A 26,760-nucleotide genomic window follows, 5' to 3' on the forward strand; every position below is an offset into this window, starting at 1 on the left:
AAAAATGTTGACCTGAGGAAATGTCTTCATTTGTTGTCAGTATTAGAGTACAGAAATATAATTTATCTGCAGCACCTTTTTGTTTATAGCCATGGATAAACAATAAGCTGGACAGTTGTGTCTTGGCTTTCTCACACAGGTAAAGCACATTTTTGTTTATTAGCGGGTAATTAATTGTCTTATATATGGATTATTTGTTCCTCAAATTTGCTCCTCGGCCTTTCTAATTTTACTTCTTTCTATTATTCTCAAGCTGATTGGATTTGAGCTTTCCCAATGATACATTTTAGGCTCAAATAACTTAAATACTGAATCTTGACATTTAATTATATTGATCTTTTCCTTGCCTCCTTATTTTCTTTTAGTTGTTTAGGGATATTTGTTCTGAGACTTCTGTGCTATGCTTAAGCAACCTCCACACCAAGACAACAGATTTTCACTTCAACACGTCTGATTGAGGGTATTTCTGATTTATTTCCTTTTTTATTTTTGGAAGGAATAAAGGTTTACCTGTCTTTGCTAAAGATTTCAGTACTAGATTTCATCATGAACACTTCACAAAAAAAAAGACTGAATACTGTTATGTTTTCAGTAAATCAATTTTAAAAAGTATTGCAGATGTGTTCCTTTACCACTTGTTATTTTGGTTAACATCAAGCTATAGCTTCCAATAAACACACACTTGAAGTATTGAAAAGTAGCTTCCCAAAGCATAATTTAACTCCAGATATAGTTAACCGTTAGGGCTGTTATATTGGACTTTTCTCCTCTGTTGAACTTCTCCTATACAGAGTGTTTAATGCGCTTTGCTTGATCTGGCAGACCGTGCAAGTCTTCTATATGTGTATTTCTTTATTAAGGATTTGTGTTTTTTCTATGTATTAGCCTCTCCACAGTCTAGCTTTCTCTCCAAACTGTTAATAAGCACTTTTTAATTTTGTTTTCTGTTTGTTTTTTCAGCAATAAATAGAAACTGTACATTCAACATATAGAGACATGGCACAACATATAGGTATTATTTGCATTCTTTTGTATTATCATCATACACTTCAATTCCAATCTTCTTTGTAAAAAAATACAATTTCTGATGAATGAATATGAAATTATGATGCCAGTCTAAGCTATCAAATATGTAACATGTGCTAAAAAATTGACAAAAAGATATTATAGATATACTGTAAAATCATCAAACTAATAAAATATTCATTACCTGCACAGGTGGATTAAAATCAATAAATGCCATTTTGTTGTTATAAACTGTCTGATGCAACAAACATCACCCTGAGAGCCATTTATTCATATGCAGGCAGGATTTTTTAATGTGTATTTTTCCAGTTAGGCATCTAAGTCTCTATTGGATTTAAGAGACACAATTTGTAAAAATGCCAAGATGGCATGATTTCCAAGAAATCATTAGAAATAATTAATAATCAGCCATACCTGAGAATGAGTATTAAAATGCAGCTCTGCTGAACTTAACACCACAAAACCAAAGTGACTTGTAGAGCAAGGAGTTTCATTCATTATTATCACCTGGCACTCAGTCAGAGGTTTGAAGATCCAGCGCTAGTGTTTCAGATTTTATTTTCCCTCTAAGTAGTCCACGCATGTTGTCGGTATCAATGGATTGTTGTAACCTGAAAGATGTTTGATAAAAAAGGAGAGATTTTACAAGCAAAGACTCCAGCTACTTGTATAAAGGGTTATATATAGTTTTTCCCTTAACTCAGAGTCCTGAGTACTTGTTTTACAAACTGCAGAGTGCCCTCAAATGTATTGAATTCATTGTGGAGTCAGAGTATTTATTGTGCAATGCTGAGTCATATTAAAAAAAAAAAAAAGTACTCACTAGGCTGGAGGAAAAAAGTGATGAAGACACTAGCCTCCTCCTGCTCAAAAAAAAACCCCAACAACAACAAACAAACAAACAAACACACAAAAAAACCCCGCAATCATCCTGGGTTTCGAGGCTCTTTCTTAAACTAAACATGAGATCACTGTCAGAAATATATTAAATATCATCAGCCACCATAATACAAACCATTTCTTTTTTTTTTTTTTTTTTTTTTTTTTTACTTCTCCTGGTGCTTTCATGCTCTGAAAGGAAACTAGTGTTACCACACGGGTACACACTTAAGCACAGTGTACAGCCCACAGGACGTAGGAATATACATATACACACCTCTCTCTCTCTCTATACATATATATATATAGACACATGCCCCACGGAACGCACACACACGGGATATACCCCAAATGCAGCGGTATCTCTGGCTCGCTAGAGGGAGCCATTACATAATTGCAATGACCCTTTCCCCCCCCCCGCCCAATTAGCAGAACTGGCGTGGAAAAATCTCTGGATATGCTGAGACATCCTGAAGGTTTGGCATAAGCTGCAGAATAAGGACAGGAAAGCAGAGGACTCAAGTTGCAGTCAGACGAGGTTCTCTGATAGCTTAGGGCTACCAGGCTTACGCTGGTGTTTGTTCCACTTTCAATACTGTGCTGCTTTTACAGGGAACTTCTCCAAATACGTGACTTAGCCGAATACGCAAAATTCCCTCAGCCAATCTGAAGCCCTCATGCAGAAAGCAAAGCCCATTTTGTAAACATATCCTTTATTTCATCTGTCCGTCGCTCTCACACAGAAAGTTGGCTGGGCTGAGACTAGCGGTTTTCTGCTGCCACTAATGTATGTATAGTTTATTTACACGCTGCATTTTAACACGGCATTAGTTCTATAACGGTTACCAGCAGACTCGCTCTGGATGGCAAACTACCCGTTTCACAGCTACAAAGAGGTCCTCAGGACGGGAAGATGGGTCTGGAAAGAACACTTATTTGAATATATAAATCTGCAAGACTTTTTCCAAGTCAAATCACATTTGTGGGCATAGTAACTCAGGGCTGACGGTTATCCTGTTGAGCGAGGCGAACGAGCAGCTGTCTTAACTGGCTCTTTTAAGAGACGCTCCTAAAATAATTCAGGAGCGTCTTACAAGTGCTCTAGAGTTTATTTTCTACCTTTTTTTTTTTTTTTTCCCCTCCTTTCCCCCTAATGCCTCTTGCTACTTACACGTTCGTCACAAATTGCAGCTTCATTTCCGTACGCACGGGTCGAGACCGGCCCTCCGGCAATCCGAGCACGCACCTTTCCAGGCTCAGTCCTCCCCCCGCCACTGCCGCCCCCGGCCGGGATCCTCCCTTGCGCGCCGGGGGCGGGCGCCGCTGCGGCCCCCGGCCCCTCACGGCGTGGCCGCCACCGCCCCGCTCCCCGCGGGCAAGGGATCAGGGCTGCCCCTCGGGGACTCCCCCCGGGGAGGGCGAGCCCCGCTCGGGGCGGCTCCCGCGGGGCCGGGGCGGAGGTGGCGGTGATGTCCCCCCATCCACACCCCTCTTCTCTCGCCGCGCATCCCCGAGCCGGCGGTCGCTCGGGGACCGTGCGACGGAGTCCAGTCCTCACCCTCGCTTTGGGCGAGTTCGGGGGCGTCGCGCCCCCCCCCCCCCGCTTCCCCACCCGTCAACGCGGAGAACTTGTTAGCACGTCTCTCAGATAAATAAGTAATGGGGGCGGGGAGCAAGGGTGAGGAGGCAAGGGTGAGGAGGCAAGGGTGAGGAGGCGGCGGGGGCCGGGGGCGGCGGGGGGCGCGGCGCTGCGGTGCGCGAGCGGCCAGACACCGCAACCCGCGCGAGCCGATCGCGCGCCCCGCGTCCCCCTCCGGGCCGATCTAATCAATGACACCCAGCGCCCGCCGCGGCCCCGCCCCTCGCCCGCCCGTCCGCCCGCCTCCTCCCATTGGCCCGACCGCGCCGGGGCCGGCCGGCGCCGCCGCCACCGATTGGCTGGCGGGGAATCCGTATCAATGTTTAAGCCGCGGCGTGAGGTGAATAGAGGCAGTCGGCGAGCGGCGCTGGGCGAGCGCGGCGCGGTGCTGCGGCCCCGCGAGTGCTGCAGTGAGGGAGGCGAGGAGGGGGGGGGGAGAGAGAGAGAGCGAGGCAGAGCAAGGCAGAGCGCGGCTCCAACTGTTGAATTTTCACTGAATTCTCCACTTACCTGCGGGCGGCTGGTGAAATGGATCTGGTTTATCGGGGATCGGCGTTCGCTCCGCGTGCTGTCTGGCTAAGACTGGCGACCGTCTGTTTGCAAGGGGCCACCTATCAATGAGGCAGAGAAGAATATTTGTTTTTTCTTCTTTTGCGTTTGAAAGCCTCCCTGCCATACGTTGCAGAATTAACTGTGTACTTTGGGTCCGGACTCAAATAAAGGAGAAAAAAACAGTGCAGAACTGAGACTCGGAACTAGATCTGTGAGCTATGTGTTGGAAACCTATGTTTTTGTTTTTTTCTTTTTAATGTGAAAGATCTCTGATTTATTTTACACATAACACTGAGGAAAGGTGGTTAAAAACACTCAGCAAAGCAGGAGACAGACGCGCCTCTGTGCCAGTGAGTGGATAACAGCCTTGTTTTCCTGATCCTCAGTCTCCCGGAGAAAGAGGTATAGTAAAAGTGTAGCTGGATCCGACACCCCCACCTTCTCTTTTTTTTTTTTTTTTTTTTTTTTTTTCCTCTCCTCCCCCCCTCTCCAAAATATAAATCTGATTAATTTTTTTTTCCCCCCCCTGTCTATAGAGTGAGTCAGAGAAGCGTTAGGAAGAAGCTGCAACTAATGTCTGTGAAGGGAGGAACATGAGGCGATAGTGAATGTGATTTGTTCCGCTGTATCTGACTCATCCAAGCAGATTGAAACACCTGCATTTCTGGATTTGCCATTCATTTATTTCAGATTGTTAAAAGAACCTGAAATAAAATTTTGCTACCCTTCCCCAGTATTTACCTATACACCATATCGCTAGGAAAGGTGTATATCGGAGAGGGGGGAATGCATCTGGCTTTGCTGCCCCTCTTCTCCCCTGTACCAAGATGCTGAGAGAGACTGTTAAAGCTTTGAAAGGACTGCAAAAAATGCATCACACTGATCGCGGAATTGCATAGATTTTAATATAAGTGAATTAATCGATTAAAAGGTCTCCCACTTTATTCAGCGGCAGGATTGTTTCTTCCTCTTCTTCTCTCCCCCCCTAAATGAAGAGAGCTAGGCGACAGTGTCATTGGAAGGAGACGCTGAATAGAAAGAAAAGAGAGGCACTTGATAGCGCAGCCCTGTGAATACAGAGACTGTTTCCCTTTTAGTGAGAGACTAAGAAAGAGAGTGTGTGTGTGTGGTGGCTTTTCTTTCTCCCCCCGCCCTCCCACCCCCTCTCTTGCTCCTTTTTTTTTTTTTTTTTTTTTTTTTAATCTATGCGTCCAGCCATGGGTTGCCTGTTGCTTTCCTCTCGGCTGGAGAGAAAAGCAAACTGGAATTAAACTGTATCGAGAAAAGTGCAGCTCCTCAGACGCATAAGCACACACACACAGATACACGGAGAGAAAGGATGTGGTGGTGGCGGCGGCTACTGGCCTGTCTTAAAGAAATCCAAGTGTGCTGCTGGCAGAGCACGGTCTGAGCTTTCTCTCTATATATTACTGCTAGTGATGAAGGTCAACTGGTGGGTTTCCTAATTTTTTCACCCCAAAAGGACGGGTGGGAGGCTGGTAGTAGAGGGAGAGAAAGGAAGCTATAAATCCGAGCACTAGTTTTTGCTGGGGAGGAGGGGGTGGTTTTGGTTGTGTTGGTTGTGTTTGGTTTTTTTTTTTTTTTTTTTTTTTTTTTTTATTTTTTTTTGTTTTCCCCTTTTGCCCTGCAATCCTCATTCCCTTTCCCTCTGATTCGGGAAGGAAACAGTGACCCAGGGTGTACGAGACAGAGAGGAGGGAAATACCGACGGCAGCGAGATGCAGCTCTCCGCCGCAAGCAATGCAAGATTAGATCTCTAAATGCAGCAAAACACTCCCTGAAAACCAACAACCCCGCGGTGCAATCAGACATTTCACTGCCGCTCACTGCACACGAAGAGGGCTTCAACAACAAGCTGAGACTTTTTTTCGCTCTCTCTCTCTCCTACCCCTCCACTCCATCAGTCGCATCACAAGCCATGACTAGCAAATAAGCTTTTTTACCTCTGCTAAAGACCTGTGACCACCCCCTTTTCCTATGTATATATGAATACACATATTTTAAAAAAAATATTTCTGATCGTTTTTAGAAAAACAACCACTGCAGCCGGTTTTTTTATTATTGTTATTATTTTTTATCATTCTTTGTATATCTGTGGGGATTCAAGGATCGGGAACACATCGCCTGCCCGGAGGAGATGATCTTTTGCAAATTTTCTGATTTTTGAAACCCTCCCACTGCCGAAGTTGAACAGACGAATTAACTGTGAGGGGACTGCAAGCACGGCAAGCTCTTGCTGAAACGCTGCCGAAGCTGCTCCCTCCCCTCCCCCTGACCCCCCCGATTGCTCCCTCCCTCTGAGCTACATGGTCTATTTGCTGCCTCTCATCCTGTGTCTCTGCAGATGTTTTAGAGCAACAGGTTCAGGAACTTGAAATATAGGGGTGGGGAAAAAGAAGGGGAAAAAAAAAAACAATCAAAACCAAAAAGGAAGGAAAAAAGAGCCGTCAGAGGAGGAAGAACAACCCCGACAGGAGGCAAAGAAGACGGGGACAACCCTGGTCGTCGCTACTGCCCCTGCCGTCCCCACCCCTGTTCGGGGATGTACCTTTCCATTTGTTGCTTCTTCTTCTGCTGGGCTCCTGCCCTGTCCCTGAAGAACCTGAATTACTCGGTGCCGGAGGAGCAGGGAGCGGGCACGGTCATTGGGAACATCGGGCGCGATGCGCGGCTGGCGGCAGGCGCGGCGGGAGGCGGGATGCTGCCCTCGGAGCGTGGCGTTCCCAGCGGCGGCCCCGGCGGCGGCCGAGGCCCCAAGTCTACCTTCCGTGTGCTGGAGAATTCAGCACCGCATCTCCTGGACGTGGACGGGGAGAGTGGGCTGCTCTACACCAAGCAGCGCATTGACCGTGAGGCACTGTGCCGGCGCAGCGCCAAGTGCCAGCTGTCCCTCGAGGTGTTTGCCAATGACCAGGAGATCTGCATGATCAAAGTGGAGATTCAGGATCTGAATGACAATGCACCATCATTCCCCTCTGACCAAGTAGACATGGACATCTCTGAAAACGCTGCACCAGGCACCCGCTTCCCCCTCACCAGCGCCCATGACCCAGATGCTGGGGACAATGGTCTGCGCACCTATCTGCTCACTCGTGATGACTATGGCCTCTTCTCCCTCGATGTGAAGTCCCGTGGTGATGGCACAAAGTTTCCAGAATTGGTCATCCAGAAACCATTAGACCGTGAGGAGCAGAGTCACCACACCCTGGTGCTGACAGCATTGGATGGTGGGGACCCACCACGCTCAGGCACAGTGCAGATCAATGTGCGTCTCATTGACTCCAATGACAACAGCCCCATCTTTGAGGCAGCCTCCTACGTGGTAGAGTTGCCAGAGAATGCCCCACTAGGCACAGCAGTCATCGACCTCAATGCCACTGATGCTGATGAGGGTACCAATGGAGAGGTGCTCTACTCCTTCAGTGGCTACGCACCTGAGCGCGTCCGTGACCTGTTTAGCATTGACCCACAGAGTGGCCTCATCCGTGTCAAGGGCAACCTGGACTATGAGGAGAGTGGCCTCATTGAAATTGATGTCCAAGCTCGGGACCTGGGGCCCAATCCCATCCCTGCTCACTGCAAGGTCACTGTCCGCCTCATCGACCGCAATGACAACGCTCCCACCATTGGCTTTGTCTCCGTTCGCCAGGGAGCTCTGAGTGAGGCTGCCCCACCAGGCACTGTCATTGCCCTGGTGCGTGTCACCGACCGTGACTCAGGCAAGAACGGGCAGCTCCAGTGTCGGGTGCTGGGCGGTGGCGGCGGGCCCGGTGCCGTTCCTTTCACCCTGGAGGAGAACTATGACAACTTCTACACTGTGGTCACTGACCGACCCCTGGACCGTGAGGCACAGGACGAGTACAATGTGACCATCGTGGCACGTGATGGGGGCAATCCCCCGCTTAACTCCACTAAGTCGTTTTCTGTCCGGATCCTTGACGAGAACGACAACCCACCCCGCTTCAGCAAGAATCTTTATGTGTTACAGGTGCCTGAGAACAACATCCCTGGAGAGTACCTGGGCTCAGTCTTGGCCCAGGATCCTGACTTGGGCCAAAATGGGACGGTGTCTTACTCCATTCTGCCCGGGCATGTGGGAGACGTCTCCATCTACACCTATGTCTCTGTCAACCCCACAAATGGTGCTATTTATGCCCTGAGGAGCTTCAATTATGAGCAGACAAAGCACTTTGAGTTCCGTGTGCTGGCCAAAGACTCGGGTTCACCCCACCGTGAAAGCAATGCCACAGTACGTGTCACTGTGCTCGACGTCAACGATAACGCACCCCTCATTGTCCTGCCCGCCCTCATCAATGACACTGCTGAGCTACAAGTGCCACGCAATGCTGGGGTGGGCTACCCCGTGGGCACCGTCCGCGCCCTGGACAGTGACTTTGGGGAAAGTGGGCGCCTCACATATGAGATTGTGGAAGGCAATGAGGAGCACCTCTTTGAGATGGACCCCACTAGCGGTGAGATACGCACCTTACACCCCTACTGGGAGGAGCTCAGCCCTGTGGCTGAACTGGTGGTAAAAGTCAGTGACCATGGCAAGCCCAGCCTCTCTGCTGTGGCCAAGCTCATAGTCAGAGCCTTGGCAGGGCCCCTGCCTGAGGCTGGCGAGCCGCAGGTGAATGGTGAGCAGCATCGGCGGCCACACTGGGACTTGTCACTGCCGCTGATTGTGACACTGAGCACTGTCTCCATCATCTTGCTGGCTGCCATGATCACTATTGCTGTGAAGTGCAAGCGAGAGAACAAGGAGATCCGCACCTATAATTGTCGCATTGCCGAGTATAGCCACCCTCAGCTGGGAGGAGGGGGAGGCAGTGGCGGGGGAGGAGGAGGCAGTGGCAGTGGAGGGGGCAAGGGCAAGAAGAAGAAGATCAGCAAGAATGACATTATGCTGGTGCCCAGTGAGGGCGAGGACAGCCGGGGTCCCCTCAATGTCATGAACGTGGTGAGCAGCCCATCCCTGGCCACCTCACCCATGTACTTTGACTACCAGACCCGCCTGCCCCTCAGCTCTCCCAGGTCTGAGGTGATGTACCTGAAGCCCGCCTCCAACAACCTGACTGTACCCCAGGGACATGTGGGCTGCCATACCAGCTTCACAGGGCAAGGGACTAACGCCAGCGAGGCTCCCCCGAGCCGGATGTCCATAATTCAGGTAGGAGACTTTTAGAATGCCCTGGACCTCACTTTAGACACTGGTTTAACTTTCCCTTTTGTCTGCAGTGCAATCTGCTGTAAGGCACCACTGAAGGGACCAATACAAGTCACTAAAGAGAGGTGGACTTAATGAAAGTTGAACCAGACCACATCTGGTGGGACTGGTTCTGCTGTCACATTGATGTTTCCCATGTGATTCAAAAGAAAATGCTCACTGAAACACAGACGGAGCTATGGCAGTGCCAAAGAGGTGCATGTGAGAGTGTGGGCAGGCATTTAGTTCGTCTGAGGCGTGCTGGGGTATTTTCCCAGGAGACTGTCAGACAGAGGTGGGCACTTCCATAGGTTTCACTTCTCTTTGGTTTGGGGTGGAAAAGAGGGAGGGAATTTCTTAAGTTGCCATACCACCTGCAGTAACTAACAGGACAGGGAAGAGACTGCACACTGAGGACATCTATTGCAACAGTGTATTATAGCCCTCCAATCTTGTATATAAATACGAACTATCATTCCAAGACACATGTTTTATTTTTTAAAAAATTTCCTTCTTCAGAATATATATCCATAAATGGTTTTTTTTTTGACAGCATCATTGGGGCCCCATTGCCTCCTCCTCTCCCCATAAACAACTAAATTTTCAATGCTGAATTCTGCCTAGTCAAATAGAAAGAAAATGTATGTGGTGACTCCCTCCTACCTCCAAATGTTAACAAAACTCACATCCTGTCATAAACTAGCAAAACAACTAGTCACATTTCCAGTAGCCTGAGTCAACATTGATGATTTCTTTATAGTGAAAGACTTACACTCTCTGTCTTCTACCAAAGCTCATTTAGAAATTATAGCTGGGTTGCATTTTGCTGCCAATTATATCCAAACTATCCTCTACTGACTTTCGTGAATGTGAGAAATGGCAAAATTTGGACCATTGGATATAGGGTACTAATCAAAGACTGACTTAATTTTTAGCAGGTAGTTTGAAGTCCAGACTCAGAAGATTTATTTCAGAGCAGTGAACTTGCAGAGTGAAGGTGAGGGCAGAAATTGGCTCCAGTTGATTTAATTTAAAGTATTACTTCATGATTAATGCAGCTTAATGTTCAAACACTACAGGTATGTTCCAAAGTGATTTTTAACGTTCGGATTGAAAGCAGGCTCTGGATAATGACTATTAAATATATTTGAAATGTCATATCTGTTTTATTCTGTGGTTCTACTGATATGCTGTTCTGAGTCATAGGGGAATGAGCTGAGTGTATCAGAAGTGACACAGACTCATTTTGTGTATGCAGCTAGTGGGAAAAAAGTTGCACTGTAGTCACTTGATGTACCTAAAGAAGATTCGTAATACCTTGGAGTTACCATGCCCTGTGATCTGTGAACACCAAATGTTCTACTTGCCAGCTGTATCTAATATTTTAAACTGAATAGAAATGGCCAAAGGTAATTGGCAGTTTAAAGAACAAAAATTCAAGTAACCGATGACTTGGAAATGGAACAGTTATACCTGGGGAGAAAAAGAATGAAAGAAAAAAAAAAAAAAAGAAAGAGGCTGCCTGTACAAGGTCACTGTAAGCTAATCCTCAAGCGACTATTGAGTTGTGTCACAGAAACAATTTCATTTTATGCCTATCATGAATTTGTGTTGCTATCAATTAGGTGAGTGGAGCAATACTTAAAATCTGAAATTGATTTTAACAAAAAGTGACACTTTAGGAAAGAGTTTAGGCTAGGGCACAACCAGAGATAATTTGATTTATTATTCATGCTTTAAAACCCAAACAACTTTACATGACACTTGCTTAAGTAATGTCAACTTTTTTTTTTCTTTTTTTTTTTTTTTTTTACTGTAAAATGGAGTTGTCAGAAAGGTAGAAAAAAACAGTCCACATTTTTTCCTACCGACAAGTGTAATAGTTACTAAAAGACAGAAAATTATACTTTCCTACAACCATGTAATGTCTTTATAAAGCAATTAATTAATATATTGATGCTACTGATTAGTAAAGTTTCAACTGTAGTGTAAAATCCCTATGGAAAATATGATTCCTTCTTTTTTACAGTGTTCACTGTATAAGATCAATCATGATTTTATTTTTTCCCTGAAATCTATATAAAGCTAAAAGAGGAAATTCCTCCCTTAAAAAGTGTGTTGTGGTTTCTATAAGAGTTTTCATTATCACAATTATGGAAAATATTAACTGAAACTCCTCGTGACATATACTGGTATATCTAATGCTGGTCTTGTTTTCCCTCGTTATCTACACAGAGTATTTTGGAGGTTTGCATCGTCCAGTCAGTAGATCAGGAAACATTTAGTTTTACCTAGTTCAAACATACTTACTGATACTATATTTTGTAGCTGTATTGGCAAAACAGACACAGTGAGAAACAGTGTAGTTGATTTCTATTTAGAAAAGGCTCAGATTTAAAGTAGCTAGAGGGGAAAACTGATCCTCTTCGCTGTACTTTTGCATTACTGAAATACATTCTGTATTCTCCATCTCCACATCTCTGGAGTAAATTTTATATAAAATTTGCATTTAGAATGTAGGCACTACTTTATGTCTGGTCCTGTGCTTCTGCCTCATGTAAAATTTAAACTGCAGACATAAGGAGGAATAGTAAAGGATCAGCCCTCTCTCTGGATCTACTATATTTTTAATCACTCCAAGAAACCTATGTCTGCATATGTAGACTACACAGTTAGGAATCAAAGGTGCAGACAGTGGAAAAAACAAAACAAAACAAACAAACAAAGAAAAAACATAAAACCAACCAACCAAAAAAAAACCCCAAACCAACCAAACCCAAAAAACCAAACCAAACCAAACCAAAACAAAAAGAAAGAAAGAAAAAACAGATGCTTTATAATCTCTTTTAGTTAATCAATCCAGTTAAACAGTTCTCTTCAAAACATCAGTAAGGGGAATGTAAACAATTGTATAAGGGTTCTCTAACAAACAGTCTCATTAGTTTTTACAGATATATTTTTGAAACCTGATAATCCCACACTATGTGATTCATTCAATGGAACTGCATTTCTTCATCCTCATTTTCTCGGCAACTGGTTAACGGCACAATTATCTTTAAAACTTTATATATATATATACACATACTATATAACCTATGGAGATGTATATACATGCTAAATATTATATTATTACTTAGTACATCTAATTGTTTCTATAAATATTTAATACTAAATAAATAATTTCTTTCTCAGTGAGATCCAAACTTTCTCACTCTTATTAGGAGTACATAGTCATTTGGGTTTTTTTTTTCCTTTTGCTTACTAGTAAGACCTAGTGAAGCCAGTGGGCCTTATGGTTCCCTTATTTCTCATGAATAGTATTTTACTCTACAGATAGCCCAACTTACATCAACAAATACCTGTGGAGTGAAGTGTTACTTAGTGACTAGGGGTTTCAGACTGACCCAAAAGGACCAGCAGTTGAATGAATTACTTCCTGATATGGGTAAGAGTGGTATAATCTTGCCTCTCTTTAAGTGATTTCTGTTATACACTAATCACACAATTTGACAGCTTGTGTGTTTGCTCACTACTTTGTAGCGTCCACCTATGTACCAAGTTGCATGTGTTACTTATGTATGAATCAACTAACTTCTTCAGAACCATAAAAATGAAATAATTTAAATATGCTTACATACATGTATGTAGGAAATATTGGATGGACAGACAAGGATCCTCTATACATTCAGCTTTTGTTGGTGCAAGAGACTTGCAAGTTCTTGGGCCCTCTGAAAATTGACCATTTGTGATTTGATGCACACCTGAGATTGATGTGTATTAAGAAGAGTGTTTAATAACATTCTGGAAAGTTACACATGTACACTTTAGTATGTTTCATTAACTTCAGCAGTCATTTTCTAAAAATACTTTAGAAACAGTGCTTTTGAACAAAAGTCTGTTAAAAATATTTAAATGTAGGGCAGTGCTGTACAATTCTCATTGCCAGGGTAAAAAATTCATGTGACCTTTGAATCACTTAAGATACAAACTATTAATTTTTATTAGAGAAAAACAAAGAAGGAGAAAATGGAAATTCAACACAGCTGAAAGAAGATTTCTGTTCACTCTAGCCCTTAAAGACTACTGAGAAAATGTAGTTAATCTAATTCTGGTGACCTACTCACCTGACTAAAAGAAACAGAATTTTGTTATATGTTGAAGAGCAGACATCAGGTGGAAAAAAACCCAAAAGGTACAAACATATAGATATGGGTATCTCCTATCAAAATTCTGAATTAGTCAGTTTGCCTTTCCCTATATGAACAAGTCACAATTTCTTCCAACTTCCAGTAGGTAAGAGTGGATGGATAAAGGAAAACAAATAGTTTTTATACACAAGTAGTTTCCGAAAATAGGTTCCTCAAAGTGACGTATCACTAGTGTAGAAAACTATCTGCAATATGCAAGTAGTGTTAATCATCCTAGAGATTATTTATTGCTGTACTTGTCATGCAATAATTAAAATTGGGGGTTTTTTTAAATGTATCAGGAATAAGGTGGGTGTGAACAAAAAAAGAGGCGGTCACAGCTTTTGTTAAACAACAGCTAAAAGAGAATGACTGTACTGAAAGAAGCTCTAAAGCTAGGAATCGCTGTATCTGCTGTACCAGGCACTCCCACTGCATTTCAAGATAAAATACAGATCATTCTTAATACTTCAGGCACCTGATGTTTATGATGTGTCGATAGATTAAGGTCATGTCCCAGTGCAGCTTCATCACCAGGTGTCTAGTAGTACCTAAGAAGATACAGTCTTCAAGGGAATTTAAAAACCCCATGAACCATATTAGTACTGCTGCTCTGTCTTTAAATATGTTATTTCATACTTTGCAAAACTTCTGCTCAGAAATTTCAAGATTACAAAAAGAAATCTGCAGCTGCTTCATATATGGAGAAGCAGCTTTCATCACAGAAGTTGTACTCATCCTCAGTGATTAAAATTCCTTTCTGAAAACTGAGGTATATTTTTAAAATTTTTTATATGTCCTACCTCAACTGAGGACTATTATTCTCTATTCTCACTAGAACGAGTACAAGGTAACATTTTGCATCAAGAGGATACTAGAGCAGTTCTAAACACTTGCAAGTTTGCAAGTTTGTACTCTATACATTCCAAAGATTCATAGCTGCATATTCTAGGGCTGTTATCTAAAGACACTAATTTGTGAGGTGCAAGTCTTAAACTACCTGCTTAGGTATCATTATTGTAGTTTTAACAGTGTTTTGCAAGGTTAGATGTCTTGCAAAATAACTCCTCTGAATACTTGCATTATGTAAATACAGTCTGGAGTTTTGTGTACAGTCTGGTTTTGTGTTGTAATGCTCTGCAGCTTTAGCTTCATTCACTGGGTGAAGTCCATCCTAGAGCTGACTATGCAAGAATTTCAGGATAAAACCTTTCATATACTTCCATGAAGCTTTATTTAATTTTTTTTGTAAAGATGCACTGCATAGTATAGTGGCACAAAACACATATGTGTGGCAACACACCACTCACTTTAGCATCTGCACTGCCTGCTGAAATAGACAGAGGAAGCAGAATTTAACTCCTTTTTTGTGTTACATCTGTTCTGGTCTTGATCTTGAGTTCTCTGCTGGTGATATTTATAGCATTATTATTTTAAAAGAATCATTCTTGATCTACATGTCCATTTGAAATCTGAAGAACTTTCCAAGATGAAGAGCTGTAATAATGAACAATAAAAAAAATAGAGGGGAAAAAAAAAAAAAAAAAAAAGAGTCTAGAGCAGAATATACTTTCCAGAACATAAATTCTTGTTAACAAAAAATTAAGAATAATAATATCTCTGTAAAACTTACTGTTTTATAAAAGATGTTGAGCAAGTTATGCAAGGTTGACTGTCACAGCTCTCAACTGCTCTTAAAGTTGTCTGAGCTTTCTACATCTTTGTGTTCACTGTCACCACCTAAACTTAGATGTAATGATACCTACAAATTTGTGATTACCAGTGCAATTTAAATCCTTTGAAGAGTTATCTTTAACAACATATTTTCTCAAGTTTCTATGTTGATGAAAAGGCCTGTTCTTACTCATAATTCAGTCAATAGCATAATTTTGACTTCACAAATGATTTTAGTGGTTCAAGAGTGAATTGTGCCTAGGACGTCTATGGAATGCAGAAGAATAAGAATACTGTGATTGGGGCCTTCATTTTGAGGTTTTAATGATTTTTTTTTTTACAGCATCTTTACAAAAAATTATAGAAACTGTAATTTAGATGTTTTTGTAACTATGATGTGAATTGTAGCACAGAAACATAGAATTGTTTAGGTTGGGTAATACTTTTAGGATGACCAAGTCCGATGGTCAACCCAGCATAATCAAGTGTACAGTGGAAAAGAAATCAAATACTCCATTGAACATATTTCTGAACATATGTTACCACATTTTCATGTTTTTTAAACTTTGAATAATACAGCATTATTGTTAAAACTCAGCAAATATTTTTTCATGGATAATTAGCATTAGGTATGTGTGGAATATTCACACACTTACTTGGTATTAAGAAAGCGAAGGCACTTATTCTACATACAAAAAGTGGATGTATATGGGTTGTTGTTTTGGATTTGACTTTTTTTCTGAAGGAAACATTTATGTTGCATGGCAGAATTCAGATACTTCTTCAAGCCTGGGGAGTACCTGCATGTATGAAGAGAAGACATTTTGACACTAGTATTAATGTTTTCCTATAGGTAAAAAAATTCAGTCATGAGAACTTAAACAAGGATTTGTTGACCAGAGCAGGAACACAGCTCTGTTTTTATCTGTAAAATATAGAAGCAATTCTCTGATGCCAAAAGGTCAGTGTATAGCAGTTGGGACAAATTTTTGCAGCAGATAGCCTGAAAGCTTTATGCTTTCAATTGTACGGCTACCTCAGCTGTAAGAGAAGTGGTAAAATTAATGCTAAAGGGTTCAAAAATACAGGAAACAACTAAAACTCTCAGGGGACTGCAGGCTCTTGCCTTAAAAGAAAAAAGAAGAAAAAGAAAAGAGGCAGAAAAAAGGTATTAGGAAGAGAGTGGCAAAATGACTGGGGGGAAAAAGTTCTTTTAGTTTAAGGATTTTGTTTGTTAAGTTTTTAAGGGAGCATCAAGGATATTAAGTAGTCACTGCTTTTGCTGATGAGATGAAACAGAGTAATGTAGTATGCAGCTGCCACAGCTCTCATAATTCTTAGCCATAGTGCATTCTAGGCCCTGCTAATCTATTTGTCATAGTGCAACCTTTGTTTTTCAGTCTGCTGTAGACTGTTTTGGGGTTTTTTTTTGTTTTGGTTTTTTTTTTTTTTTTTTTTTTTTTTTTTTAAGCAGAATAATGTTCTGGATTAATTACTATAAATCCTACAAAAAAGAAAAAAGTAAATTATTAAGCATTTTAGATAAAATACTCAGTATTAAGTACTACATTCAAGAACAAGTAAATTCTTACAAATGTCCCTGTTAATTAGGATATTAGACAGTGCTTTAAATAACATTCTTGAGCAGTCATATATTTTCTAGCTAATTCCCAAAGGCTGCTGTTACATTTGGTTCTTAATAAGGTCACACAAGAACCATCTCTTTCTCCTACTCATTTGCTTCCACATAGGTAGTGGTATTACCTGTACAGAAAGGATAGCATATCAATTCATCCACTTCTTGAGGTGAGGTCTCTTCTTTTTTTTTTTTTTTTTTCCCCCCCAAAACTGAGGAGTCTCTCTACATATGAAGATGAAACTGCATAGTTTCAGCCAAATATTAGTGTTATTTGTACAGAAAAAACCACATAAGGATCAATTTGTATCTCACTTTGATTCACTGAGGGGATGTTTCCTTTTCGAACCCTCAAGACACTCAGTCCCATACTGGTCTTTTTTCAATACAATGAGGTATATGCAGTCTAAGCATGTTAACATATCAAATTAACATATTTGATTTCAGCCATGGACCTTTCTACTGGCTTTGTGGAACCTTTCTGTTGGCTCTGTGGCATATGTATCAGATCAGAATTTCTCACTTCCATAAAGTACTTTAACCCGTAAGAGAAAAGTTCCTAATCTCATTCTGTTCCCTGCTGGGTGGCTTTGTGTTGCAGTCTCTGTGGCCTGCCAAAGGAGAACTCCAAAGGGGAAAATAAAAGTCTTGTCATGAGATGCAAATGCATAATTTTAGCCGTGTGGGTGAGACCTCTAATCAATGCTTTGTAGGTTCTTGCAGTGATAGTCATGCAGAGTTATTTTCAGAGGGTGGTTCAGACCATCCACTGATCAGCGTACCACATGTGTGTGATGCCTGTACAAGTTCTAGCGATTACTCATATCTCCAGTCCTTGCCCTGGAACACTTCCAGGCAGTTTTATTATATTGAAATGGCTCTTACAGTTCATTGAGCATCCAGCATAATACCGTTGAATATGATTGGTGCATCTGCATATATTTATTAAAACAAACAAAAAAATCAGACAGTTAAACTGCATAATTATGGGAAAACGAATAATAACAATAAAAGGCCATTTAAATTAACAAGCTTTGTGATCAAAGAATAAATGCAAGTTAGATAAATGAGACTCTAGATGTAGCTAATCTACATAAATGAACTCCGGTCTGATTAGAAGATAAGAATATATTATTTTAATCTTAAAGTATTTAAAAAGTATTTTACTTTAGTACTTTTATTATTTCTAATTTAATTTCACCATATTTTTAGCATTTCCACTCCATAAAAAGAGCTAAGTGATAAACTACTTTTACGTGCCTTTTTTTTTTATTATTAATAATGTTTATAGTGCAAAAAAAGTCTAAACTAATGCAAGTAAACAAAAGTAACATCATAAGTTTTCATTCTGGCTTGACTGTGTCGTGTGTCAAAAACATAAAGCATTTTTTAATGTCTTAATTTTATTTTTTTATGTGGCAATGTTTTTTGATTGATTTTTAATTAAAGAAAAACATTAAAGGGAACATTTAAAGGACAATTTCTTGTTTACTGTCTTTATCAGCAGAGAGCAGCCTTTGTAGTGTTTGAAAGCTGGTGCATTAAAAATCAATTTCAAGTCTTCAAAGCTGTAAACTCTTGCTTGCTTTGTAGATATATACTGTTTTTAAAATCATTGGAAGCACAGTTGACAATTGAATTAAAACAAAAGGTAAATAATGGTTTCATGAACATTTGAAGGATTTTAATGTATTTTTAATAATCGCTACAGGGTTTTTTATAGCGACAGACATGTGAGTAACAATTTGTCGCTTTAAAATGCATAATTTGTTCCTAAAATCAGCTTTTTGTTTTTTATTAAGAGAATTTTGGTTTAAATTTCTCTTGGTGTTATTCTGTTGTTTTTAGTGAGTACCGTGATTCAAACACAGAACATGTCAGTCAGCTTCTCTACTTACTATATTTCTGTCTCGCTCTTTGCTGATTGCTAAGCAACCACTTATGATTGTTTAGCTACGAATCAGTTTAAAAAAAAAAGGTAAGCTGAAGTGGGCTAAACAAATGTTCATTAATTCTTAATGAAAATATTTAAATTCTATAAAATTTTAAAAGTAACAAAGAAAAGAACATTGTTTTAATGATGTACCTCAGATTCAGCGCTTGAGTGGCTACCAGCAGAGTCAAAACTGCTCTTTTTGTGCCCATCTAGGAAAAAGCATGTCCTTAGTCCATGCATAAGTAATATTGAGGCCTGTGGAAATATACATATATATGTATAATTAACTAATATTATTTCTTTCAGGGCAGGATCCTTAAAACACTTAATCAGTGATCATTTTAATTTGGGTCAATAGAACCATAAAATTAAATAGATCATTTACAGGTGTGGGCTTGCTGATGTGCAGAAGCATGTGCAGAATTCAGCCCAGAATCTGCTAGTTGTGTTACCTGAACTGCTCCCTGTTGCTTCTCTTCTTTGCTTTAAGAACACTGCAAAGCTGCAAAGGCTGTTAGTTTCACTTAGCCTCCAACTACATTTTCTCATATTGTGTTGAGATAGTCTTGATGTCTTGCTTTCTTGCAGAGACTTGAGTAATTTGATATGCAGATTTGAAGATCATAAAACAATCCTGCTTTGATGATCATGAGCCAGATTATCCAGCCACAGCTGTAAAGTACTAAGTGTGTTTTTTGTGATCTCTTCATAGTTTCAGTGGATCAAATGACAATAAGAATATAGTGGAATTTAGAGTGCTTGGGAAATAATGAAATTAAAATCCTTTTTAAAATGACAACCACGAAGCCTTAGAAACTATTCTATTTCTAGGCTATGGGCCAGATAACATAACTGTGTGTACACATGCATATGTGGATACACACAGAAAAGAGAGCAGAATGGAATCAAAAGAACCATCTAGATGGATAAAAAACATTATTAATGAGCAATGTGCATATAATTTTTCTTTTTTATATTGTGTATGATCTGTACAGATCTGTGTAACAGCATTTTGGAAGATGCTGTCAACCTGCACCTTTTGCTGCAAACTAGAAAGCATCAAGTTTAGAGACAAATGATGTTGTCATTTTTTTCCTGAGGTAAGAGTATTGGTAAGGAAGGACCTAATTTTCCACTTCATGATGGAATCCTCCTGTCAAACTTCAGGATTGAGAGTGGTGATTAAAAGGAAGTATAATTCATGCAACATGTGAAAAGAAACAGCACTTAACTGATCCCAAGAATTGCGTTAGTTATTAAAAAGCACATGATAATTTGCATCTCATAGCTCCAAGGCAAGAAATATATCAGTCAGCTTTGCAGCTGTTGGGTGAAAAGGAGGTGAAAACAAGATGTTGTCTGTTATTTCTTTCAATTTACAGACTTTATTTTACCTCATTCTGTACATGTATTTTGTCTATTTAAACCACATGTAGCTTCTATTCAGGTGTAACAGGAGATAATATTGCAAAGGGCAGAAAAAACTGTATCAATTTATTTTGTTATTTATTCATTGGCCACCACATACATGATCTTTTCAAAAAGTATACTTCTAATTATTGCAACAATGTGATGTAACAAAATAATAATTCTTTCAAGAATGAAATAACTCATTTTAAGTACTTTCCGGGGCTCATTTATTTCAAACAGCCTTCCAGAATTTTGAAGATAACTTTAATTTCAGTTCATTTAATATATGTGTAGGCCACAAATAGTATTTCCTTCATCTCCTGATACTGGCAATTTAGGAAACTTAGGAATGAGTGTCTGGATTTCTAGATTTTGACCTACTTGTAAAGCAAGAGGAAGCTGTTTCTATTAAACAAATGTAAGCTTCAGAAATTTTTGTTAGCATTGGCAAAAATATTTGGATAAATTTCTTGCAGTCATACTGGTCTTGCTGATACCTGTGGATTAAGAAATAGGCACACATGCTGAATAGCCATGGGAGAAGATTTTTTAAGGGAAAGTTTTTGTTCCGATTTAAGTTTTGGTTTCTTGATAGTGTTTTATAATAAAGACAATTACATAGTAATTTGGGTTAGAATGCATGCCCAGTTTCCCATCTCAAAACCCAATTTGTTACTACCTGTGGCTATTTCTATTAAAAAAGAAACATAATTACTATGAGTCTCAGCAGTCTAAGAGTAAATTTTTGCAATTACAATACTTCCCTTGGGCAGATATATGAAAATGGCAGATTAATTCCTGCCAGTCTATTTCTTGCACGTTCTTAAGGTTCCTGGTAGCTTGGTCTATCATTTTATTTGTGCTGTTTATTATCCTGTGGCTAAGGTTAAAGTAGGAATGCTACTATAAACCTTTAGGACTAGGATGCTATACCACTGCCTTGTAAAGCCTCTGTGCTGAAGTGTGATCCACAGCGTCCTAGGAGCATGATACTAAATCTGTTTTCATGGAAAGTGAATGATTTTGCTGTTGATTTTAGCATAGTTTAGAAGGGTATTTTATACTTTATTATTTTATACCTCAAAAGATTTAAATGAAAAACACCAAACAATCTCAAGTTTAATCATTCTTAGGAATTTAACAGGACATTAATAAAGCTGCATGTGAACTGAAAAATATGGTAGTTCCTTAATATTTTATAGCTTTTGTTTTATTCCACATAGCACAATGCGATGAAACACCAGTAAACTAAGATGGTCCTGAAATTATGTAAAGGAACAAATTCCCATGGAAATAATTCATCTTCTAAAGGGTTTTTCCTCCTGAAAACAAGTTTTGAGGGCATAGGAGTAAATTAATTTCATGCAAATGCTGTGCTCCTGGAGGTCACTCTGCAGCTAAGCACCTAACTCCATGTTGAATTCCAGTGAAGTTGGAGGTTGGTGTGGCTTCATGTGGGCACATGATCCACCTGCAGGGAGCAGCATTAGTCTTTGTTACACATAATCTGTTTTGACTATCCGGGAAGAGCAATATGAACAATTCCAAGGTGGGTTTTTGTGTGGTTTTTTTGTTTGTTTGTTTGTTAAATTTTGTTTGTTTGTTTTTAATTTTTTTTTTTTGCATGAACTTTTGTTTGAAATTTCTTACACTGCACCTGTAGTCTTTTCTTTACCCACTTTGAAAGAGGTTTCCAGATACACAAGATGCTGAATGTCAGCTTGAGGATTTCTGTGATGTGAACATTATTTAGAGAAGGTTTCATTAGCTATTTTCTTTGAGAGGTCATAATTTTTTTTTTTTTTTAAAGTAAGATATATATTCATCCTTCAGTTGATGTTCAATGCATTCCACTTTGGAAAAAAGTGCTCACACACTGGGTGAGCATCCTACTAATTAGCTAGAGAGGAAGTCCATAATTAAATCCCTGTGTTCTAACAAACCCATCAGTCAAACATTATCAATCATGTTCAGTCACTCTATCCCTGGTGAAACCTGCAGCAGTGTCCTAGATATTGACAAACAAACACTGCTTTGGAACAGAAAGATGACTTTATCTAATTCTGGAATCTTTGCAGGGACCATATCTTATGTGGATCTTCTTAATTTTACAGAAAGATCTCATTTCAGAGTCTTGATATGGCACGCCATAATGGGAAAGGCAGTCCAGAACATTTTTTTCCCAGTCTTTTAAGAATTTACAGGTCAAAGTCAGCTTTTAAGTACTTATGAAGTTAGAGAATATTTGTGGCAATTCTTAGTTAAGTGTGTGTTGTGTCGTAGATGAGGTGATCCTATAAAGAAGGGTAGCTGTTTTTTCTTTTTCTTGTTAAGAATCAATTTAATATAGAGTCCTACTAGAAGATGTTGTAGTAGGTTAACATTGAAGTGTCAGAGTTGTAGATGCATGCACACAGCTCTATATCAAAATAGCTTTATTTTTTTCTGTCCAAGTCTACTTGACCACTGCTGCTATACTTGTGGTGTAATGGTGTATTCAATCAAACTTTCCATTTTATGAGGTACCTCATCATAGACACATGACTGTTATGACTTTAAAATACATTTAGGGACAGAACCTCTTGCTAAATTTGTGCAAGTCTAAATTATTTATCTTATGTCACAAATAATAAATCAACTCATCACCATTTTACAGTTGAAAATCTTGCACGGCCATGTGAGCCCGTAAAGCTTGATGATCTACTATTCTGTCATAAATTCAGCCATTATTTTTGCAATATATTTAGTGCTTTCCTATTGCTTAGAGGAAATAATTATATGAAGGTATTTGTGTGAAAGTAGGGCTTTGTATTTTGTCACAAAATGTTAAGAGAATACCTTGTTGAGTATTTTTAACAAAAAAGTTGAAGTAAAGAGTTGCATGACCTTAATAAGAAATTAGACAGAAACTTATAATGTAAGTTTTAATATCTGTGATTTTCTTCTGAATTCCTAGGGAATTTAAGGGAATCATTGTTTTTCTGGTGCGGGATTTTAGAAAGAAAAAGGGGATAAGGTGGCAGCTTTAAAGAAAAGGAGGTGTTCTAGATTTACCCCTTTTTTTCTGATTGCCACCTAGGAAGAAAGCTTCAGTGTTCCTCTTTGTGTGTGTTTTCTGTGCAGGCGGTGTGGCTTCAGAACCAAATCCTGCTCCATCTTTGTCGCTAATTTCTTTCACTCTGTAGGGAAGAAATAGAGAACTGGAATTTTGTGCCACATGCAGTGTTTGCTGCCTAGCTAATCACCTTTCCCTGTCACTGCCATTACAAGTCTGTTCAAATGCAACTTTCTTCAGCATACAACATATGTATCTGTGGGAATGTAGCACGCTATGTAAAGACTCGCTTAGCTGGTAATTGAAGTAAGCAGACAGATCCAAGGGCTATTGAAACCAGTTTGAAAACACCCATTGATTCCGCTGGACCTCAGGTCATGGCTTGTGGGAGTTTTATTTTTGCCTTCAGTGAGAGTATGGGTTGGACAGAAAAAGGTAAACATACTGGATAGATGTTGACACAAAGTTAACAGATTTTAAATATCCACTGTCTCTGTTTTCTCCTTACTAAATATGATAAGTATAAAACTGATTAACAGTGTTAAAAGGCCATAATTTTCTCTCCTTCTCCACCATCCAGTACTGCAGTGTTTATAAGCTTTTATCTGTTCAGAAAACATTTGGGTTATGTTGCTCTTAGAAACAGGAAATAAGCCATGGTAAGAATTGGACAAATTTCACTTTACTTACTGTCTTCACTGGGAATGCTTGCTAAATAAGAGCTTTCAGATGTGTCTCAAAATTTAAAAGAAAAAAAAGAAAAAAAAAAAAAAAAAAAAAAAAAAAAAAAAAAAAAAAAAAAAAGCCAGGAGATAAAAAATTGCACTACAGAATGTTAAAGAAAGAGAGAAGAAAGAGAGGAAGAGAGAAAGAAAGAAAGAAAGAAAGAAAGAAAGAAAGAAAGAAAGAAAGAAAGAAAGAAAGAAAGAAAGAAAGAAAGAAAGAAAGAAAGAAAGAAAGAAAGAAAGAAAGAAAGAAAGTGTTCTTATGCAGAAAAAAAGTAGTTCTAAATATTTTTAAAATCTAAATAAACACTTTGATCATATCATCACACTTCAAGGCACTATTTTAAAAGATTTTCCTTTAATTTTGATTTAAATTTTCCTCTAATTTCTAGATTTCATACTTTAAATGAAAAAGAAAAAAGACAACAACAAAAAAACAGCCTATAAATGCTGTCAAAGACACGCTCCTACATGTATTGTTATTTTGAGTTTGTGGTATGATATTCTTGAACATGATTAACCTGGATATTGCGATAAGTGCAGATTTCATTCTAGTTAGCTAATTGTAATTGAGTCTGTTATGCAGTAAACATGGTATCTGTTGTGAATACTAAGGTAGACTCAACATGGTGGGAGCCATAGATAAAAGGAGCATTAAAGCGTTTCAAATTCAATCATTAGGTTTCATTGCACCCATCTGCTACCAGAAAATATAATGGGCAGCTTGATTCATTGACCCTTAACTGTCATTTTTGAAACATGTTTTTTTTAAATCTGTATTTACAAGTCAGACCTAGAGAAGTAATTTAGTAAGAGAATACCCAGTATATTTTAGTGCAATTACTTTTTTTTTTTTTTTTTTTTAATATAATCAGTTTTAACGGTCTGTTGTATATTCTGCTAATCCAGTAAAAGTAGTTATTTCACAATGAATGTAGTTAAAAGCAATGTTCAACTTCATCAAGACTTCTATTAAAAAGAAGGTTTGCTGAATTTCTGCTATTTTTTTTTAATGCATGAACTAATGCCTCTTATTAATTATTTCTGGATGTTTCTGTTGCACTAGAATTATACTTTGTTTCATTTCCACAAAGATTATGCAGCACAGCACAAGGGCTATAAACAGATTGAAACTGTGGAGTGCTTTGTATTTTGTTTCCAAAATACATTTTATCTCTTTCTTTTTATGTTCTGAAGCAGATACTATCTTTTGCAGGAGGGGTGGGGGTATGGGAAAAGTGCATACTTCTCTTAGCAGTTCTATATGTGTGGGACACAAGTAGACTCTCATAAAATAGCAGTTGTACTTAGTGAAAGCAGGAAACAATGTGATAAATGAGGATAATTTAATGTTTCTGAGCAATGGCAAACTATTATACTATTCTGCCATCTGAAGTTTTTAATGGGAAGAAAAGTGGTTTCATGTATTTCTTTGCACAACGGGATACAATTCCTGAAATATTTATGTAATACAGAGACAGATGTATGTAACCTAACCTTATAATCCCATTTCACAGCTTTCCCAAATACTAGGAAGCTCAATAAATGGGAAGCCGATTATATTGGCACTGTAACTCTATTAATAGGATTCGGATTTGCCTTATTGACAAGCCAGTGCTGTTAATATGATCCAGTATATTAAATTGACAGGAAAACTGGAGCAATAGAATGTATCTACATCCTAATTGACAGGGAAGCTTTTTCAAAAGGTTCTTAATGTGGTTTTTATTGACAAAGTAGCCTCAGTAAGTACATATCATTGGTGAGCAGTGTAAATATATTGGATGCAACTGCACTAGCAGATTCAGGTGTAGTTTTTGTTCTGTCTTCCCATACTTCCATCTTTACTTTGCTGTAAGTTGTATGAAGCTCTCTTGTAAGACCTTTACAAATGCTTCTTACGGCACCAGTCTAACTCACCGCTAACAGACATTTGACAAGTTGCGAATTATTTAAAATGCATTCATAATTTTTAAATGAATAGTGGCAGTGCAGAGCAATGCAATAATGTGTCATGAATTTCATTATGTTTATTTATTGACGCTGTGATAGTGTTATTGTACTTTCAGCTTGAGCTCTTTACGTGGTGTGATGTTTGGCACCTCTTCCTACATTCTTATCTTACATCTTCTCCAAAAAGTAATTCAGCTTCAGAGCTCATATTAAAATTCCTTTTTCCTAGTCACATTTGACAACTTTCCACATGCTCTTTTGAGATCATGTTAATTTCACTACATTTCATGTTTCTCCCGTGCAAAATAAAATAAGGCTCAGAAACATGAAATCATTGTAAAAACCTAGCAATTTGAGTTTGGTCCAGAAAATATTGATTCCCTTTTCAGTAGAAGAAAGTTTTGGGTTCAGCTTCCACAGTTTGCCTTTGTCACATCTTTCTTAGAGAGAGAGAGAATTCTGACCTTAAGCAAACATCCTGCACTGACAGAGGAGCTGAAAGCTTCTCTTGAGCTGACTTCCCTGCCAACAAAGAGACAAGCTTGTTCCTGAAATGCTTAAATCATTTATTTCATATCAAAAAATCTGATCATGGTCTGGTCTCACCTATCTTTTGAATGTCATTCAGGTCTACTTTTTTTTACCAGGATCACTTAAAATTATGTCATTCTGTAGAGACCTTTTTAGCTTCTTCAGTCTTCCAGCTTGGTGCAATCATCAGTGAGATGAGAGTACCTTGTCTGCACCTTGTGATTTCTAACCACTGTGTTAAATTTCCACAGTCCAGGCTTCTGCCATCTTTAGTGTCTTGTACATTGCAGAACAAACTCTTGTAAAAATTTAACAAAGAATTGCTTTCAT

At 39.3% G+C, this 26,760-nt stretch overlaps 1 protein-coding gene and 1 long non-coding RNA gene across 5 annotated transcripts in view; one reads left to right on the forward strand and one right to left on the reverse strand.

Annotated features, from left to right (window-relative positions):
- The window catches only part of LOC120749009 (uncharacterized), a 67,568-nt gene extending 60,743 nt beyond the window's left edge, over window positions 1-6,825 (reverse strand). The window contains exons 1-3 of one of the 2 annotated variants that reach the window (XR_005699497.1): window positions 6,666-6,825; window positions 4,055-4,155; window positions 1,441-1,637 (exon numbers count right to left, since the gene is read on the reverse strand). This is a non-coding gene — a long non-coding RNA (uncharacterized LOC120749009). Of the gene's footprint in view, window positions 1-1,440; window positions 1,638-3,076; window positions 3,196-4,054; window positions 4,156-6,665 lie in introns of those variants that run through there. The other variant, XR_005699498.1, reaches the window with a different exon arrangement.
- Window positions 3,916-26,760, forward strand: part of PCDH17 (protocadherin 17) — a 90,188-nt gene continuing 67,343 nt past the window's right edge. For all 3 annotated transcript variants that reach the window (XM_040056062.2, XM_040056059.2, XM_040056061.2), the window contains exons 1-2: window positions 3,916-4,498; window positions 6,225-9,287. In XM_040056062.2, coding sequence (XP_039911996.1) covers window positions 6,660-9,287 — 2,628 coding nt within the window. In that variant the 5' untranslated portion in view covers window positions 3,916-4,498; window positions 6,225-6,659. The remainder of the gene's footprint in view (window positions 4,499-6,224; window positions 9,288-26,760) is intronic.

The sequence above is a fragment of the Hirundo rustica genome, chromosome 2 (assembly GCF_015227805.2).
Source record: "Hirundo rustica isolate bHirRus1 chromosome 2, bHirRus1.pri.v3, whole genome shotgun sequence".
NCBI classification, from domain to species: Eukaryota; Metazoa; Chordata; class Aves; order Passeriformes; family Hirundinidae; genus Hirundo; species Hirundo rustica.